Genomic DNA, 20,936 nt, shown 5'->3' with positions numbered 1-20,936 from the left:
GCCAGGCAATATCCTGCCAAGCGCCTCGCTGCTCTGCGGGGGCGCTGGGAGCGGAGCGCACCTAGGAAGAGAGGGCGCCCACTGGAAGCAGCGGGGCTCGGGCAGCGTTACCTTGCGTTGGCCCCTCCATTCCTACCCTCTAGGGCCTCGCCTGTCTGTGGGAGCCGGGCGCTTCTCAGCCAGCCCGCCAGCCACCATCCTACACCAAGCCCCAGCGCATCAGCAAGCTTCCCATTCATTTCCAGCGCTGCCTCTTCATCCCGGCTCTGACACCGGGAGAGGGACCAGCCTGGGCAGCCCTCACCTGCCCAAAGCGCGTGTGGAGGGAAGCGCACTGGTGCCATTGGGAACACGGTGGGTTTGCAGGAAACCCCCCTTTCCTCGCAGTGCAAAACTCTCAAATTCGCCCCCCATTCCCTTGCCATATGGCTCTACTTGTCGCCCCCCTCCGCGGCGGGAGCTGGCTGGCCCCCCTGCCTGCGTAAGAGCCGCTGGGGGCTGGGCTTCAGGCGCGGAGCGGACCAAGGCAGCTCTTATTCTGAAGGGGCGAAGGGGGGGCTCGTTTCCTGACAACTATTTACTTAAAGCAATGATTAGTTTTGGAAGGATGGACTCGAACATCGAATCAATTACGAGACTCGGTCTGTGAGAGCATTGCAGTCTGAGCCGCGGGGAGCGAGGGAGGAGGAGGCGGCGGAGGACGTGGACATATTTTTGACTCTTTCTCTAGACTTTTCATTGCGGATTAACGTGTGAACGGGAAGGTAAGGGCGGGGGAGCGTTCCAGTCCGGGTTCTCTGTCCAGGGGACGTTGTCGATCCGGATCGAAGGAATGGAAGTTTGCTGGGGATCAGCCTGTGCGTGCGGGGGCTGACGGGGCAGGCTCCCCTCCCGGGATCCGCGCTGGGGATCCTCACCCTGGAAGTTTGCGCTTGAGACTCACAGGGCGCTAGAAGCTTTCGCTCCTCGGGGGGCAGCCCTCTCCTAGGGGGCGCACGGAGGCTCCCCGGGCTGGGAAGGTGTTTTGTCCCGGGAAGGGGACGCTCCTTCCACCCCTGAGAGCACAACTCATCGGCGCTTTGTTGGCGAAGGGGGCTTGGCTGGAGAAGGGGCGGACGAGGTCGGGGCACTCGCCGCACCCCGGGACGCGCAGCGAGGGCGCTGGCAGAGGAGCGAAAGCTGGAAACGTCTCCCTGATCCCCTTCGGCCCGGGAGATGGATGGAGCAGGCGCTCCGGTGTCCCGGGGGCAAGAGAGAGCGGCGATCGCCTAGGGACTGGAGGTGGCAGCGGGGGCTCTCCCACTGGGAGCTGCGAGCAAGGCCCCTGTCTGGAGGCGGCTGCCCCGCTGGCGGAAAGGCAGCGCTAATGACAAACACATTTGGGCCGCGGCGAAGGGGCCACAGCGCCGCATTCCTGCCGCCGGGCTCGGAGCAGGAGGCGCCCCAATCTGGAGTGAAACCCTTTGTGTGCAGACCGGGATGGGCGGAGGAATCTCGTAGCGGGAAGGGGAGCGGGGGGCTTGCCAAGGAGCCCGGCTCCGCTTGTTGGGCGGCGTAGGCGGGGAGCTTAGGGCTTCGCTAAGGTAAAAGGAAGATGCGACGGACCGACGCGGGGTGGGGGGAGCGCTCTTTCTCGAGCCTCCCAACCCCTTGGCTGTTGTGGTCTCAATCCACGCTGGGCTTTATCTTTTTCCCTCCCCACTTGCCCTCCTCTTCCATTGTCCCCACGGCGGTTCACACCCCTCCCTCCCTTGTCTTTCCCTGCTCCTCCCGAGCCCCTTCCCCTCTCGGGCTACGCGCTTGGAGATGCCCGGAGGACTCAGCCTGCAGGGGCAAGTCATTCTCCATCCGATCCCTGCGCCCAGGAGCCGCTCCCCCCTCGAGCTCCATACTCTGGGCGCTACCTGGAAGCCACTAAAGGGCCCCTAGCTCCCTGCTCCGCCCCTGGCAGCCCGCTCCAGCCCAGGCGCACGAGCCCTGTGGGGATGACCGGGGGTTGTCGGGGGCCGTCGCCTTTTGCGGCTTGTGGTGTGGGCGCCTGGGTTTTGTCAGGCGCTGCGGTTGACACTAGCCGGGCCTGCCAGCCTGGAGTCCCCTGGACAAGTCCCGAGAGGACGAGGAAATGGCTTCTTGGCTCCTCGCTACATTGCTGAACGTTTTTGGACTGGGCTCCAGCAGCTTGTAGACACTCCTAAGAAAAGGGCTGGACAGATTTTTGGAGCGGGATGGCTCTAGGGAGACAGCACCAGCCCTCAGGGCTCAGCAACACGTCTGGGAGCAGAGACTGGGGTCAATCCCCGAGGAGAGAGCGCTGCCTTTAGTTAACGTGAGGTAACTGCAATTACAGACAGCGCCTTCGCTGTGCTCCTGCCTGGATTACGGGTTTCTTTTCTATCCGGAGTTTTCAACCCTTCCATAAGCAAATTCTCCAGTTGCTTTGGCCACGTCCCACCCACATGTTTAGTCCCTGCGAAGAAAGCCATGCAAGCCGGGAACCAGCTGCAGGCTCGGGGAGCAGATTTGGGAGTGACACCTCTGGCGTGCAGACATCTATCCGGGCCCCACTGTTGAGACCGGTGGTCCCGGAATTCGGATTGCGTTCCCCTCGCCCAGCGTGTGCCGCTGGAACTGCGCCGTAGGTCAAATACGGAGCGTTTCGGGGCTGAGAAGGTTTGAGGCCAGGTAGAGAGAGGAACTCTTTCCCTTGCCCCAACAGGCGCCTTTATCTGTGCAGGATGTCCACAGCGTCGGATCCCCTACAAGACCGGGCATCCCACAAAGGGTGAATGGATCCCTAACATCTAAATACCCCCTCCATGGAAAGCGGCTTTGGGGACCCTGCGGACTCCTTACCGCCACGGTGGGCAACTGCTGAGCATGGTCTAGTGTGGACTGGAATTCGTGTGTGAAGGGGTCCCCGAGGGCTTGGGGACAGATCCAGTGTGACAGCTCCAGGACATGCGGAGTGGAAAACATTTGACTCACCCACGTAAAGTACAAATTTGCGGGGCTCCTCCCCGCCTCTTGTTCCTTTTCTGGCGGGCTCGCCTAAGGGTTGCTGCTGCAGCTTGGCAAAGGTCGTGCTATTGTTTCCTCTGAAAATAGCGAAGTGGCTGAAATTTGACGTCACTGCTGGGCTCTCTCATTGTTCTTGGGCTCTTTCGAGTCAGCCTCTCCCGCTAACTCGCCGCTTCTTGGCTTGCCAATATGGTCACGGCATAGACGGGTCTTCCCTAACATGCGCTGACTTTGTTCGCTGGGTGGTACCCTCGGATCGTTTGGCTTCGCTCCCAAAGAGTCAGTAAGTGGCAAGCGCTGGCCAGACGTTAAAAACAGACCAAGGCGCTTGAAAGTGTGAATGTAAACATTCCCCTCCCCCGAAACTAAACAAACTGATACCATCAAGGCAGGCTTTATAGCATCCAGTTGTTCTCCGGCCATAGGGGACTGGGCTTGGCGGTTGAGAGTGTGTGTGTGTTTGTGTACATGGGTGTGTGCGTGCGCGCTGCGATGCTAACGCCCTGCAGTCTTTCGCAGAAAGGGCTCACAAGTCCAGTTGGTTGTTTAACTGCAGAGTATAGGTACTGGAACTAGGGGAGCCTTGAAGTGGTTTCCAAGATTTACGGTTTAGTTCCAGGGCTCTCAGCAGCCTGCTATAAACATTGTTCCATCTCCCTGCTGTAATGGAGAAGTATATTCCTTGCCCTAGGATTTAGGTTCAACTCAAGGACAGCACTCTTTCTTAAAAGGTCTAGGGAGTTAGCGTAATTTCCATTGCACCCTGTTAAATGTCCATTGACCTGACAGGTTTTATCTCTATTGAGTTCTCCGCGAGTTTTCCCTGTGTGCGCGCTTGGGTTTCGGAACCCATGTTGAAATGACAGCCTGCCCTACAGAGAGCGGCGCTGGGGAGAAGAATGGTTTGACCTGACACCGTTCCCCAGGCTGTAATCCCAAACCTTGGTGTTTCTCGCAGAGGAGAATTGGTTGCGCCCCACAGGGAGGGAAGGAAATCAGTGGCCTCTTCGTCTGAGTCAGGGCTGAGGCGAGGAGGAAGGGAAGAGTTACAGAGGTCTGTCCTTCAGCTGTCTGCCTGTATCTCTAGGTATAGGAATGTTGATTCTGCAGGGTTTTTCCTGCCAGTAATTAGTACCATACATGTCCGTGTGTGCATAAGGGAAACATCTCAGCCTCCTGCCACAACGCTGGGGGATTGAAGTGGTGAGAACACACCTAACCGTTCACCGTTTTTACTCACAAGAAACTCACGATCACATATATTGGTTATATTAGTTTTACCCACGAAGGCTCATGATATATCTGTCTCTAAAGGTGCCACAGGACTGCTCGTTCTTAAAGTGACTGGCTAATACCCGTCCCCATTGGTTAGCATCCACAGTTAGAAAGGCAGCCCCAAAGAACTTTCCCTCCCAAACAAAGCCGCCTGGTTTAACAAAAGGGCCGAGGTTGCTTTCCAAGTGAGAGACGAGGCGTTAGTTAAACGGTTAGAGCTGGTGCCTGAGTGGGATGACATGGTGGATAGGCTGCTTGGTGCCGGATTGTTTTCCCATGGGAAGAGGCGGCAGGAGATTATCCAGTCTGGGGCTGACGGCGTTCTGCAAAAGCAGGGCTTGAAGTGGTGCCTTTTGCAGTGCTGTACTGCCCTCTAGCAGTTAGATGTATGGTTACCTCCCGAGTCGTACAATGTTTATAGAAAGTTGACCAGAATCTGAGTTGTACCGCTCCCCTCACGCCCAAACTAAGGAGCCCATCCTGCTATAGGATCTACTAGAGTAGTTCCCCACACCAATGCAGAACCCTCTTGAAGTCAATGCCACTCTACCCAGACTCAAGGGCTGGGTAGATTTAATCTGCCACAGTGGATTCAGAGACAGGACTAAGCAAAACTAATAGGACAGAAAGAAAAGATTTGGAGGTTTATCTTCCATTTGGCTCAAGCAAAATTTGAACTATAAAGATCTGGCTTTTAAAAATGCCCTACAATCAGGGAAGAATTATCTTCAATAACACATCTTCATTCTTAGTGTCTAGTCAGCTTTTTCTTTTGTTAAAAGAAATGTGCCTGACTAAGCAGTGATTTGAATTAAGAGAAAAATGTCTAAACACTTGATAAAACTTCAATAAATTTAAAAGTGTATTTTAAAAGTTCAAGGGGATTTCAGAACCCCCAAACACCAGATTCTTCTGTTCCTGGTCAGAGATCTGTGTTTTTAAATGATGGCCCAGATTCCACAATTACATCAGTGTGTGCAGGGAGGGGACACACAAGTGTCTGCCAGCGTGGCTCTGACTGTAGGATTGGGGCCATATTTGCTACCATTTGTCACCAGCTGTGTAGGCTATAAAGAGATCTTCACACAGCACAGAGTTCGTACCAGGGAAGCATGATGTAGTAAGGTGCATTTTTGGTCTAATTTTCTTTGTGTTGTACTCTGGATCCAAATTCGGATGATTTAAGCCAGAGTTGTTTCAGCTGTTTCAAAGAGCAGTGTTTTCGAAGACTGCCTCACTGTGGCTCACAAAAAGTGGTAATAGCTTAAAATGCAAAGGCAGACTGTCGCCCACTCTCCCTTTTCTTTGGGTGTGCCACTTCAGACTGTCTTCTCTTTTTTAAATTTTAGACCCTGATCTTGTAATTTGATCTGCAAGGGGAAATCTTGATTCCTGTAGTCTCTCTCTGAAGTCAAAGGGGCCTTCATGGATCATAATGCAGGATCAGGGCCTTAGATTATAAACTCTTTGGGGAGTGAGAATTACTATTTACTAACTAATTGAGGCTACCCTGAATGTAAATAGTTTGAAAGGGGCAATGGAGCCACCCTTTCTTTAAGAACAGATATTTAATTTTAAACTGCATTTTGCTAGTATATTTTAAATGGGCTTTGGCTTGCTTGGTCCTTTCCATTGAGTATCGATGGAAATCTTCGGAACTTGTTGTTCACTGTACATAGGGTCTTGCTTTTGGGATGTCTTATAAAGAAAGTAGCCAATGACCAAGAAAGTTACAGGTGGCCTTGTTTACATATTTAAATCAGCCCTGGGAAAGCATGCCATTTCCATCCAATGATTTCTTTTTTTTCTTATCTTGCTCCAATCTTTCCTGGAAAAGCTCAGAGCTTCCCCATAGAAGCCAGTCTTAGCGAGAGTTTGCACAAAAAAGCATCAAACTGATTCCCAAATTAAGATAATCTTATCATTATGGTTTCAAAATCTGAAGAGATAGATAATAGTATTTAGACCTGCTGCTGCAGCAGTCCCCCCTAGCTCTGCATATGTAGATAAGCATTGCAGGAATCAAGTCTTTTTAGGAAGACTATTGCTTGTATGAAGTTAAAATCATTTCCATATAAAATAACAGTTTCAAGTTGATCCATGGAGACTTGGAGTCTTCAAATTCCATCTGCCACTTCGTTAAGTTCCTTTCTGCCGCAGAAATGCAGTTTGGCTGCATTCGGGTGGATCAACACTGCCATCATGTGGTCAATTGGATTAAATGCAGGTGACTGGTACCCAATGGGATTTAACAATGGATATACACTACTACTTTCCTGGTGAAGGTCTTTGCTTAATTTATGACAGTATGAAAGAGGTATACCACTCTTTCCTCCTGGTAGTGCTGGTGCTTTCCCTCTACCATGTGCAGAATGACTGGCTGGGTCTCTCATTTTCTATATGAAATTTTCCATCAAGGTTCACAAAATTCTGGATAAAAATTTCACCACATTTTGTTTAGACTTACACACCACAGACAATGGAACACTCATGGTGATAAGCACTGTACATGATAGCAAGTATGTGGCAGACTGGGTCCTTATACACAAATATTTTGATCATATTCCTTTCATGATTTAGTGTCATCAGAATAAGTATAAAAAATGCTAACATTTAATTAACACCAAAACATCTAAATAAATATAGTTACTGCTTTTCTCTATATGCTCTGCTTTTTATATATACATTGACGGATTAATTTGGAAATTTGAACCAGATGTAACATTCTTTGCATGCCTCCTTATTCCTTCTGTTATCAGTGGATGTCCTAGATGTACAAGGAATGAAGGATCACACCAGAAATATTCATACACTGCATATATGCTTATGACCTGATCCCAGATTCTCAGCTAGTGTAGTTTTATTGACTCAATTTTTGGCATATAAGGATTTGGTCCATGGGATGTTCTGAACTGAACCTGGTGTGTTGACTGCAGCTGACTAAATTAAAATAGTTAAAATAAAAAGCATGAAGAGCTGGAATGGACTAACTCTCTCTCTTGCCCTGGAATGAGACAATTTTTTTTTGCTCGTTTAGGTGCATCTACACAGCAGAGCTTAACTCGAAATAAGCAACACAAACTGAGCTACATGAATTGCGTAGCTTATTTCAAAATAGCTTATTTCAAAATTGGGAGCATCTACACAGCACTTATTTCGAAATGAAACACTCTTCCTCCAGCTTCCCTTATTCCTCGTACACTGAGGATTACAGGAGTCAAAGTAAGAAGTCCTCCAGTTTGACAGTATTTCAACATTATTTAGAAATAACTTTCTGCTGTGTAGATGTGGTCTATGTTATTTCAAAATAACGCTAGCAGCTAAGCTGATTAATCATGTCACATCATAGTGTCATCACCCATAGTTACACTGGGCATTGGAAGCCCTGATTCACCATGTAGTTATACAAATTTTACACGAGCATCATGACAGTGACTTCAGTGGAATTACTCCGGATTTACATATCAGGGTCCGAGGAGAATCAGATCCAAAACACTTCTTTATAGACTGCATTTTTTTTCATGAAAAGCCATGAAAGCAATATACTGTGATAAAAGATCCTTCTATGTGTAAGGGCAGAAGGAAACCTGGCAGACATTAGGAGTAACATTCTCTTGGGGAACCAGAGCTGTAAACAGTCAAATCAATAAGGCAGAGTATGGGAATTCTTTAAAGTGGGTTGCTTTATCTAAAGAAATACAGGATATAAATGTGATAAAAGTGAGAAAACAGGCTGAAACCAGAGGACTTCTTTGATGTCCCAGAGTCAGTTATCAGTGGGAGGCAGATACATAAACACATGGCCATTATTGCTAATTGCAAAATCAGGCTGAATAGCTTGTCTTTGCTGGAATGCTGTCTGTTGAATTTCTGAAGCTGTTGCATATGTTCCGTTTAGCTGGGAGTTTGTAAATCTTCAAATTGCCACTGCACCGCTCAAGTCCTTCACAATGTATGAAACACATTTTAGTCTTCAACCCAGCTTTTATATGTTGTTCCACATGTGGCTAGAGGCAGGAAGGACCGACTCATCTTTCATAAATAAATATTTCTTGCCATTCTCTGATCATGCTGTTCTGAAGTGTAGTTGACAGCTGGAAGAATCTGCATGTGTTCCCTTCTCAACAACAGCTGTTGGGTCCTTATGGTGGTTGTAGAGGGTGTCCAGCACTTTGGAAGAACTGGTTGCTAGTGTAACCCACACACCTACTGGATGTGGTTCACAGTCCCATGGAGTGGCATTTAGACCACTTACAGGGAGAGATAAGATTTGAGTGAGCTCTACATCCTTAGCTGAGAGTGAACTGGCTTTGTAAAAACTCAAGCTGTAGAGGCTCATGCACTAAGCTCTAGAGGTCCCAGGTTCGGGCGGTTACACTAGCATGGCTTGCTGTCAACATTTAATTAACATTGCAGAGCTCTGTGTCCACTTTGGTAGCTCAATTTGTATTGTCCTTGTTCAATATATACTGATGTTGTGGTCTCTATTGAAATCAATAGCAAAACTGAATAGGGATGACCGGTTTTTCTTTGGAAATATGAACAGTTTGATTGCCAGAAGCTGAAATTAAAGTACATGGCATGTTATTTATTGCAATTATTCTTTGGACACTGCCTGCTGTCTTATGGCAATGTGCTCTGTATCTCTTAGACAGAAGACCAGAAAACTCCACATAGTCCATTACTCTTTACGCTGCTTGGGAAAAGAGGTTCTGGAGAAACACAACTATAGTCTTGTGCTCCCTCTTGTGTTTTACTAGAGAGCTTCAACATATGTTTTCAAAAGAAGCTCTCTCAATCAAGGGGATTCTTATTAAATGAAACAAATGCACTTATTGAACAATCTGAAAAAGAGATAAAGCGATAAAATAGATCTTTTGCAGATGATGGTACATTTTTATTAGAGAAAGTGATTTTAGATTATACTGCAATCCAAAGGCCAGATTTCGCCATCATTTACACTGATATAATTCCATTGCAGTCTCACTTACTTCCATAGAGTTACTCCATGCATAGAGCGATGGAACTATGGGCCTAATTCTGCAAGGTGCTGTAGGGATTTTAGGCAGAAAGTGCTTAGCATGATTGAACCACAAGTGCAGAATTTGACCTAAAGTGCCCGTATTCTTTCCTGTAGAATAGTGATAGAAATGTAGCCGTGTTAGTCTGGTGTAGCTGGAACAAAAAGGACACCACTGCCAATCTGATAGCAGACCTACGTAATTTTGTTCTCACCCACAATTATTTCCAATTTGAGAACAACTTATACCTCCAGATCAGCGGCACAGCCATGGGTACACGCATGGCCCCACAGTATGCTAATATCTTTATGGCTGACCTAGAACAACTTTTCCTCAACTCCCGTCCTCTTTTACCCCTTCTCTACTTACACTACATCGATGACATCTTTATGATCCGGACTCATGGCCAAGAAACACTGGAGACATTCCACAGAGATTTTAACAACCTACACCCCACCATCAATCTCAGCCTGGACCATTCTACACGAGAGATCCATTTCCTGGACACCACAGTACAAATCAGCAATGGAAAATTAGACACCACTCTCTACAGAAAACCCACTGACTCATACAGTTACCTACATGCTTCCAGCTCCCATCCAGAACACACCATACGATCCATCATCTATAGCCAAGCCCTGCAATACAACCGCATCTGCTCTAATCCCACTGACAGAGACCAGAAACTCAACTACCCACACAGAGAAATAAAAAAGCAAATTGAAAGAGCCAGACGAATACCTAGAAACCAACTACTTCAATAAACTACAGCCTATACTGGAACAGGGTACTAAACTCCGAGAGGCTCTGGGAGACAGATCCATAGTCTCCTATAGACAACCACCTAACCTCAAGATGATTGTTACCAACAACCACAGGACACACCACAGTAATACCAACCCTGGTACCTTCCCTTGCAACAAACCCCGTTGCCAGCTTTGTCCACATATTCACTCTGCTGATACCATTATTGGACCTAACCAAGTGAACTATAAGATCAAGAACACATATTCCTGCGCATCCAGAAATATAATTTATGCTATCATGTGCCAAAAGTGTCCGTCTGCTGTGTACATTGGACAGACGTCTCAGACACTTCGCCAACGGATCAATGCCCACTAAGCAGATATTAGACAGGATCACAAAGAAAAAACAGTTTCTTGCCATTTCAACCAGAAAGGACATTGTCTCAACGACTTGATTACCTGCATCCTGCTTCAAAGGCCTTTTAAGAATACACTTGAAAGAGAATCCTCTGAACTGTCATTCATGCTCAAATTCAACACTTTACACTTAGGTTTGAACAAAGACTCTAATTATCTTACCCATTACAAAAAGATAGCTTCCCCAATTATCACCTCTAATATCATTAGCTCACAGACATTTACCTCCCCCCCAAACCCCCCTTCTGTTCTGAAATTTGATTTGTCCTTTTCATATGTGTTCATTTTTTTTAATTGTATCCTTTGGTATATATGGTTGTGACAATTTTCTTCCACTATTTGATCTGAGGAAGTGGGTCTGGCTCAGGAAAGCTCATCACCTAATAAACCATCTTGTTAGTCTTTAAAGTGCTACATAGTCCTGTTTTTTGTTCCGTATTCTTTCCCTGAGTGAGCTCTGTGTGTTGTATGCTGTCTGTACTCCTAAATTGTTGGTAGAATCAGAATCACCACACAAAGCTCATTTCTTTTATCAATATGTTCACTAAGTACTTTTTCCTGATTTTCTGCTTTTTTCTTTCAGGTGTCTGCAGTGATGGGTACTTCCCCAAGGACATTCCTGCTCCTGGGATGTCTCCTGGCAGGTAACATTCCTGTGTGTCTTCATTCATTCTCTTTTGTAGATCTGGGTGTCAATCAGCACTCTGCAGTAGATGTCCAAGATAGGGTTGTTTTCAGTGTGATCAGTGATAATGAATGTCACAACATGGCTTACAGCCAAGCTGCTGTAAATTCTTTTTTTTTTCTAACATTAGTTGTAATAAAAACAGTGAGGAACACAGTCCCAAAACTCAGATTAAATATATATGGACAGTTCATTCTTTTTTTTAAAACTGATTAAAGATCACTGACTGCAGGAATGGGTATGAGATGAGGAAGTTCCTGGATGGAGGGGAATGGAAGTCACTGTACAGCTGTAGTAACCCCTGAACCTGTTTCTCTCTCTCTCTCTCTCTCTCTCTGGGGAAGAGGTTTGGCTCGTGGGTCTGTGTCACTGCTGATGCACAGCCATGCCATGTCACTCCCACCATATTACTTCAGCCACTGGTGGGAGCAGAGCTCAATGATGTGCAGCAGAGTGCAGGCTGCCTCTTTCCTCTGCACCACTGGCTGCTGTGGTGAGCAGACCTTCTATATCCAGAGAAGGAAGTGTGGGGCAGGACAAGCTTTGTTCCAAAGTGCCACATATACAAAAGGCCAGAATTCCTAGCTAGGAGAGGTAAAATACTCGCAATGGCTTGAGAAACAGAACAGTGACCACGATGGGCCCAGTCCTTGCCCCCACTCAACCTGCTTTGTGATGGTCCCCTGGCAGACAAACCGTTTATCTATCCCCTGATGATTTCTTGGGGGACACGGAGCTGAGTGTGGCTGAACCATTCATTGTTCTCATGGTGGGGTCTGAACCAGCACAAGTACAATTGGCCCAAACCAGAGACTCTGGCTCTGTAAATCCAGTTTGAACATTAAAAGTACTACAGTTACTATACCCTGTTCAATAAGTTAGTTATATTTGCTGGCTGGTCTGCCATATACTTCAACTAGAGATGGGCCTGAGCCTCTTAGGCTATGTCTACACTGCAATACCGCCTACCCCCAAACTCACAGCCGTGAGTCTCAGCGTTTGGGTCTACAGACTAGGGCCTGCAGTTGACAGAATGGCACTAAATATAGCCAAGTAGACATTCTGGCTTGAGCTGGAGCTTGAGGTCTGAGTTGGGCTTCCAAACCCAAGCTAGAATGTCTACATGGTGATTTTTAACATCATAGTATTTCCCAAATTTGTAGAGCCAAGCTCTGAGACTCACTGCCGCAAGGTTTTGTTTTGGTTGTTTTGTTTGGTTGTCTGTTTTGCAGTGGAAACACACCCAACGTTTGGATCCAGGCTGCTGTAATGCTCAGATATAGGCGTTAATGTAGCACAAAATGCTCCCACAGTCTGGGGCTGTTTGGATCTGAGGATTTAAGAGCCGCCTCTAATTTCAATTCTTTGTCTTCCATTTCTCAGTGCCAGACAGACTGATCTGAATTGAACAGCATTTTGTCTGAGAGTTCCAAAGAGAAATTATTTTTCCCTCCATGGAGAAATGGCTGTGACTGCTTTCAAAAGGGCACATTGACCAATGTGGCTGGTTTGTCCATATCCATGTGGTGAGCATCTTCTGCTTAGTAACCAGTTACTTCTTCATTTCCTTTGACAGGACCCTGGCTAACTTTCTGCCAGCTTCCATTGCCGACTGTTCTTCCGAATAGAGATGAAATGGTTGTACAGCTGAATTCCTCCTTTACCCTGAAGTGCTCTGGAGACAGCGAAGTGACCTGGCAGTATCCAATGGCTGAAGGAAGCCACAGAATAGACATTAGAAATGAAGAGAACAACAGTGGTCTCTTTGTGACTTTGCTGGAAGTGGGGAATGCCTCAGCTGCTCATACCGGATTATATACTTGTTACTACAATCATACCCAAGAGGAGGACGGGGAGGTGGAGGGGAAGGATATCTACATCTATGTGCCTGGTGAGTGTGTTATGGGTGAGTGCTGAAAGGATTACCTGGGTTGCTCTGTAGAAATACCAAAGACCCTATTGAGCTTTTAAATGGAGAGCAACCTCATTATTTGGGCTGGGCATGCTCCTCTTCACAGTCATTTTGTTTTGTATGAATTTGTTCTCATGAAAGATAATGAACTGACGGCCTTGGAGACCAGCGATGTGAACGGTTAACCTGGTGCTTACTGGGTAACGGTTAACTGGACATGGGCTGGAAGCAGCAGCCCCACATGGGGCCAGCAGACCCCCCTACCTGTCACCTCTTGGGCTGGAGTGGTCTCCCCACATCTACCCCTCCTTTAACTGGTTAACTGGTTAAATGTAGTGCATAGCACTACGGTTAACCGATTAACCCGTTAAATGGGATTTTACATCCCTATGTGACTGAAGCATTCTCCCCACAAAGTGCAGGAAAAGGCAGTGATCCCCCATGGACACCTCAACTCAGACACAGAGACCAGACCTGTAGGTGCATGTAGGTCTACCTCCGTGGCCACTGATTTCTTTGCGAAGGCTTCTAGTCAGGAGAACACCAATGCTAATTATTTGGTGGTGGCTTGTAGAATGAGTCTTTTGGGACCTGTACTGAGACCAACTAACTTCATACATCCCATAACATAGTCAGTGGATGCTAATGGCTCTTGGTCACTGTTGAGCTGAATTGGGTTTGAATTGATAGCTTAGAGGTTATATATTGTGACTTTCAAATACCTGAGGTGAGGAAATGTATTAGTTGATAGAAAACTTAAACTGCAGTGTAGCAGATGATCACCTATGTATGGGGTGGAGGAAGTAGGAATCCCAGGTGATTATAAGATGCTGTATTTGAACACCTATAACAAGAGAGCAGGAAACAAGAATTTGCTGCGAGGCAGTCTGGCAAAAGGCAAATAATGCGATGTTTTCATGCATCATTTGCCACAAAGTGTCATAATTTCCACAGCAAGACCTGCCTTTCTTGCCCGCCAACTTCCTCTCATGCAGAGTGGAAAATCTGTTAGCCCCAAAGAAATGACAATGACAAAAGCAACAAGACAGTGTAGTCTAGTAAATAGAGCACTGGCCTGTGAGTCAGGAGATCTAAGTTTCATTCCCAGTTCTGCCTCTTGCCCTCTGGGTGACCTTGGGCAAGCCACAGCTGTTCCAAGCCTCAGTTTCCCCGTCTATAAAATGGGCAAATGACACTGAGCAATTTGGTAAATCACTCTGAATCTACTGAGCTAGGTGTTAGATTATTAACAAGAACACTGCCCAACAGGGATTTCAGGGAACATCATCCTTCCCATTCTCTTTTTAGAAGTGCTCCCCCACACCCCTGGGGAAGTGGTGGGGACTTCACAGAATGCCCTCCTGTCTGCCAATCCTCTGAGGTTGGAGTCAGAATCTATTAAACCTATTTGTCATGGCTGTAATAGGAGTCACAGCCTGAGTCATGATTCACTATTACATGAGCAACAACGTCCTTAAAAAGAAAGAGATGATAACGATTGACATCTGGGGATTTTGGCGGGGAGAAGAGGAGGGTAAGTGGGTGGATGGGTGAAAAGTGGGTGATGTGAAGATAAATGGCTTTATAAACTTTATTGAGAGCCTGTGTAAAGCATTATATAGGACTGCCTGGGGCTCTCTTGGGGAACGGGATGAGAGACAATATTGCAGGGACACAAAGGAGCAGATGGGTAGACTGGCAGTGAGCACTCGGCGTGCTAGCGTAGACGGGCAGTACAGGAAAACAAGGGAAAAGAAAAGGTTCCAAGTCATCCTGTAAAACTTTAACATGTTAGTGAAGGAAAACAAAAAGATGCCGGGAGCTACAAAAAGATTATATAAGGGGAAAGAGGCAGCACCAGAGATGTTGTGAAGTGCCCTAAAACTTTGAAGTCTGTTTTGCAATGACATTTGGATTTTCTATGGACCATAAATGCGACTGTCAGTATGACTCTTCCATGAATTCCCTCACATTTATCATGACAAACTCACAGCACTAATATGTATTCTTAAGACAGTTATAGAAGCTTGGGCAGAGCCTGTGTCTTTATACCTCAACGTCAGGTCAGTTCTAAGTGGCCCACCACAAGAAAGATACTTCTGGGTAGGGTGGAATCTCACAATCAGGGGGAAGTCTGGGGAAGGCGACGTGGCAGCATGACTCTGCTGGGCTGCTGAGAGAGGCAGCCCAGCTCAACAGCCTGGCTGCCAGGGAAGTCACAGGACCATGACACAGCAGCTCATCTTCCCCAGCCACCAGGGAGAGCTATGCCAGGGCCACAGCATAGCAGCCCTGGCTCTCCAAGGGTGTGTCTAGACTACATGCCTCCTTCGACGGAGGCATGTAGATTAGCCAGATCGGAAGAGGGAAATGAAGCCGCGATTAAAATAATCGCGGCTTCATTTAAATTTAAATGGCTGCCCCGATCTGCCGATCAGCTGTTTGTCGGCAGATCGGGGGAGTCTGGACGCGATGCCCCGACAAAGAAGCCTTTCTTCATCGACACAGGTAAGCCTCATGAAACCAGGTTTACCTGTGTCGATGAAGAAAGGCTTCTTTGTCGGGGCATCGCGTCCAGACTCCCCCGATCTGCCGACAAACAGCTGATCGGCAGATCGGGGCAGCCATTTAAATTTAAATGAAGCCGCGATTATTTTAATCGCGGCTTCATTTCCCTCTTCCGATCTGGCTAATCTACATGCCTCCGTCGAAGGAGGCATGTAGTCTAGACACACCCCAAGTGGCCAGGAAGGACTGGACTGGGTGTCGAGGGGATATCAGGTGGAAGGGGCAGGGCTGGGCTTGCTTTCCCCAGCTGGGCTTTCACTCAATGCCCATGCTGGGATCCCTTCTCCAGTTCAGGGGCTGTGTCCTGTTTCCCTTCTGGTGCAGTGAAGCAATGAACAGAAAGGCTGTGTCTACACTGGCACCCTTTTCCGTAAAAGGGATGCTAATGAGACACTTCAGAATTGCAAATGCCGCGGGGGATTTAAATATCCCCCGCGGCATTTGCATGAACATGGCTGCCGCTTTTTTCCGGCTCGGGGTTTTGCCGGAGAAAAGCGCCAGTCTAGACAGGATCTTGTGGAAAATAAGCCCTTTTCCGGAAGATCCCTTATTCCGTACAATAAGGGATCTTCCGGAAAAGGACTTATTTTCCGCAAGATCCCGTCTAGACTGGCGCTTTTCTCCGGCAAAACCCCGAGCCGGAAAAAAGCGGCAGCCATGTTCATGCAAATGCCACGGGGGATATTTAAATCCCCTGCGGCATTTGCAATTCCGAAGTGTCTCATTAGCATCCCTTTTACGGAAAAGGGTGCCAGTGTAGACACAGCCAAAGAGAGAGAGAGAGAAAGGAAAAGGAGAGAGGTTCCTTGGGGGTCTTTGTCTCTCTTTTTATAGAGTCAGTCTCCCTCATGAAAAATATTTACAGCCAGAGGTGGGAGTACAGGCCAGTACAGCATACAGGTAAGAAAGGAACAAAGCTGTGCAAGGAAGCCAGTATGGTCTGGTATGCCAACCAGCAAGCTATACATAGCCAGTACAGAGTACCGGAAAGATGCCATACCACCTCCAGCCCCCGCATGGAGCTGCCTCTCTGGAGAACAAGGCAGAGGAGGGGGAAATGGGAGCAGTACAGCAGCTGGAGGAGCTTCTGATAATTCCGCTTCTTTTCGCCCACACTGCTGACCCTCCCAGTGGGGGAAAGGAGCAGAACCCCCAACCCCAAAGAGAGGCAGCTCCATGGAAGGGCAGGAGGTGGGGCTGTGGGCTCTGTATCTTTCCCTGCTGGCTGGGGCAGAACGGGGAAAGGTGCACAACAGCTGGCAGCTCCTCCAGCTGTACTGCCCCCAGTCCTCCTCTTCCTAGGTGACATGGGATAGGGAAGGGAGAGGAAGAGTATTGGGCCCCAGACTGGGAGTAGAGTAGAGTCACAAGGAGGGGCATGTGGGAAGGTCACATGGTCCCCCCCTTTACTGATGTGCCCCACCACACTGGTAAGAAATTACTTTTACCACTGCTCCCAGCTGAGATTTTGGAGAAAAAAAAATTTGTGAGAAGGATGTTCCCTGTTGCTTTTCCTTAGTTGATTGAGGTTTATTTGTCTTCCCTTCCTGCTTGATGACTTTGTTTATTGCTTAAATGCAAATTAAGCAGAGTGTGCATTGCTTTGTTTGAGACAGACTTGTTTGTCAATCTCAGTTTGGATGATGTGTTAAGATCACCATACAGTAGAATCTTATAACTTCACCTACAGTGTTATCACACATATTTTAAAAGGATAATATTGTCTATTTTTCAGATAATACCTCTCAATGCAGTCTTTGTACAAAAGTTATTACAACAGTAGATAAGGTGTGGACACACAAGGTCAAAAAATGAGGTTTACAGGACCTTTCAAAAAAGGGTTTTATTTTCAAAAGATCCCCGTCTAAACTGTCATTTTTCTATAGAAAAGCCCCATTTTAAAAAAAACCCCGTGGTCAGCATTATGTAAGTGAAGCATGGGACATTTAAATCCCAGCTTAATTTGAAATTTTGAAGTGTCTATTTTACATCCCTTTTTCGAGAAAAGGGATGTAGTCTAGACACACCCACAGGTACTTTCTGTCACAGATTTGAGCCTACTAGATCTGCAAGACATAGACATCTTGTAGTTTTTCTTCTTACTAGAGAGCCAGCTGGCAGTGTTCCAAAAGTTTTTTTCACCTATTTTTAGAATAATCAAGAAAAGTTCTGTTTCTACCCTGAAATGTTTTTATTTTGTGCAAAGCAATTCCCCTCCCAATAATAAATTATGAGGGTTGTGGGGGAGCAAATTTCTTGATCAAAACCAGCTTGTTTTAAGACTTTTACATAAGGATCTAATAGCTATACAAGCAGAAAAAAAACTTTAGGTGAATCCTCTTTATGTTTTTAATAAACATGTGGAAAGCAAAAGTATCAACTTGGGTGAATATTAGTTCTATAGTGCTATGTTTGGGTTATTGTTACAAGGAGTCTGCCATTGTGTTATAAATCCCATTGTTGGAGGGGTTTATACTCCCATTGTTAAAATGGATGATGAACCTTGGCTCATAAGCTCATAAGCTTGCAGTAGTTATTTACGTATTTAGAAGTTGCAGATTCTGATCATTTCCAGAGCTGCTGTTTTAAAGCTGGCTATGACTTGCAATTGGCACTGGGGTGCACTGCATTGTTTTTTAAAATGTTGGGTATTTGTTTGCTTTTTTATGGTTGGGCCATTTAGTTCAGGAAACCGCGTGCAACAACAACCATAGTTAATGACACCTGAGTATCCTGGTGCTGGACACACAGAAATATATAGGTACAGATATCTAGCCAGAAATGTTTAAAAAAATCTAACTAACTTAGCTGAAAACCAATCACATCAATGTCTTTGGTTTCTAATATTTTTTCTTTGGAGGGCTGACGGGGGAGGGAGAGGAACATGAACAAGTGTTTTTTATAAAATGAATGTTTTACGAACTCTTCCCATTGTCTTCCAGGGCTCTGAGGTTATATTTAAAAAGGAATTATCAATTATCTCATCAGTTTTCCCCAAGTGGGGGCTCTTACAAAGTGCACAGCCTGGTGAGTCAGCCTGAGGCCAGGTCTACACTAGCAAGCTTACCGCAGCACAGCTGTACCAATGCTGCGCTGTTGTCAGATCACTCATACAGCCACTCTGTGTGACTGACGAGACAGCTTGCTCATCGACATAACACACCTACCTCTATGAGTACTGGTAGCTGTGTCACCAGGAAAGTTTGTGTATACCAGTGTAACTTATCATCTGACGAAGTGGGTCTTTGCCCACGAAAGCTTATGCTCCTACACTTCAGTTAGTCTATAAGGTGCCACAGGACTCCTCGTCGCTAGTGTAACTTATGTGGCTCATGGTGATGTTTTTTCACACCCTTGAGTCAGACCGACAAAAGTGGTAGTGTGGACATGCCCTTGGCTACTCATACTCAATACCACTTGAAAGCCAGGATATTTATTCTAAGCAGCCTAATCTCCTTTGTGCATGCCAGTTAATGTAGATCCAAAATACAAATCAATTTCCCTGAGCTGGAAAATGGGTCTTTTCAGTCCAAATTCTGCCCTAAAAGTGTTTCTGGAAAGAGTTGTCAGTGGGGTTGCATAGGCGTAACAAGAGGTTCAGCCCTTCATTTTTATTTTCTCCTTCAGGAATGTGCAACAGTTCTCACACTTAAACATTACTGATTTTCTAGCCTTTTGGTTTTTGTCTATGAATAGCATTGTGGGAAAGCTGCACCAGATCCACATCAAAAGGAAATAAGAACATTTCCCATTCTCCTGGAGACCTCAAACTTCCCAGGCTGGGGCCATAGGATCCTGTCTATTGGTGGGACTCCTGACTTGTTACATGTTTCAACAGATGGAAAATATCATTATGGGTTGTTGCTAAAGAAACAAATTTATTCATTTCAATCAATATGCATAATTACCTGCTAATGTCTCCCCACTTGTACATTAAAAACAATACAATGTTAAATTATTATCTTTTTTACAGATCCAGATATGCCCTTTGTTCCTCTACTTCCAGAGGATCAATTCATCCTAATAGAAGATGGAGATTCGACCATTATCCCTTGTCGGACAAGTGACCCTAATGCTCAAGTAGTTTTAATTAACAGTGAAGCCAAGGTCGTATATGCCTATTATGACAGCAAACAAGGGTTCCTAGGAAATTTTCCTGCAGGCTCATACACATGCAAAACAACTGTTAAAGGAGTGGAGTTCAAGTCAGATCAGTTTTTCATCTACATTTTGAAAGGTACTCTTGTTTATTTTCTAAAGGACGGCAAAAATATTGAGTGCGATTCTTTCCCTGCTAACACCATAATTGCGTAAACAATCTAGCCCTAGAAGAATACCATTTGTATACAGCATATGGTTGTTAAACTTGGTGCACTCTCTTTCTTTTCCCCTCAGCTACTTCACAGCTGCCAGTTGAGATTGAGGCCCTTCAAACTGTACATGTAAAAGGAGAAACAATTGTTGTAACTTGTGTGGTCTTTGACAACGAGATGGTTAATTTACAGTGGAATTATCCAGGGAAAGTGGTAAATATCTTGGTTTGTTTTTGCATAATTATCGTTATCAGTTGGTGAGGAATATGGGGATATGAAGAGATCAGTTCTTCACCATTTGAACAAGGACAGAGGAAGAGAGAAAAGAAAGTACCATTTCTTTTATTTCAGGTTATGACTACAGAAAATCAGTATCGGGTGATAGAATTCATATTAGTAAGCATGCAAAGGATTTGAGCAAGATTGGGGTGACTGGGAGCATAAGAAGTTATCAGGGATTGGAACTGTGGCAAAGAAGGAATAAAATTTCTCTTAAACATGTGCTTTAGAAAGCCTGGTGGAATAAAGATGGAATGTTCTGGAAATGTCTCCAAATGTCTGCACGTAACACTGGTGGGGAAGTGAATCTGACTCTAAAAATGACTCTCTTCAAGTCGCAGTGTTGATAGGGCCTGATTTTTCTCAGTTACACTGGTGTAAATGAGGAGTAACTCAGGTAAAGTCAGTGGAATTACACTAATGAAAACCTGTTGTGAGAGGAGAACCAGTCCCAAATTCTCATAATGTTGATTCTGAAGTGAAGTTTCTGTTCAGTGAAATCCCATTTGTAGTCAGTGTCCCACAGATTTGCTGTTGTGTAAAAGGTCTGGTAATTGTGGATTCTTTTAAAGTTGTAGAATAATTTGGACCCAGATTTGCAGCTTTAATTTTTTTAAATGTAAGGGCCTGAAAAAAAAAATTACTTTGTGTAAGAAGGTTCCATTTTATTTTCAGTTTTACACATTCATCACTTCAGTCTTC

At 45.9% G+C, this 20,936-nt stretch overlaps 1 protein-coding gene across 4 annotated transcripts in view; it reads left to right on the top strand.

Annotated features, from left to right (window-relative positions):
• The first annotated feature begins 220 nt into the window (after window positions 1-220).
• Window positions 221-20,936, top strand: part of PDGFRA (platelet derived growth factor receptor alpha) — a 54,852-nt gene continuing 34,136 nt past the window's right edge. Inside the window, exons 1-5 of one of the 4 annotated variants that reach the window (XM_075930412.1) lie at window positions 221-354; window positions 11,061-11,121; window positions 12,739-13,053; window positions 19,616-19,879; window positions 20,038-20,168. In XM_075930412.1, the coding sequence (XP_075786527.1) occupies window positions 11,073-11,121; window positions 12,739-13,053; window positions 19,616-19,879; window positions 20,038-20,168 (759 nt within the window). In that variant the 5' untranslated portion in view covers window positions 221-354; window positions 11,061-11,072. The other 3 variants (XM_006113483.4, XM_075930411.1, XM_014568697.2) reach the window with 3 other exon arrangements.

Source organism: Pelodiscus sinensis, chromosome 5, assembly GCF_049634645.1.
Source record: "Pelodiscus sinensis isolate JC-2024 chromosome 5, ASM4963464v1, whole genome shotgun sequence".
NCBI classification, from domain to species: domain Eukaryota; kingdom Metazoa; phylum Chordata; order Testudines; family Trionychidae; genus Pelodiscus; species Pelodiscus sinensis.
The sequence above is the reverse complement of the archived record's forward strand: the minus strand, read 5'-3'. Positions and strand labels throughout refer to the sequence as shown.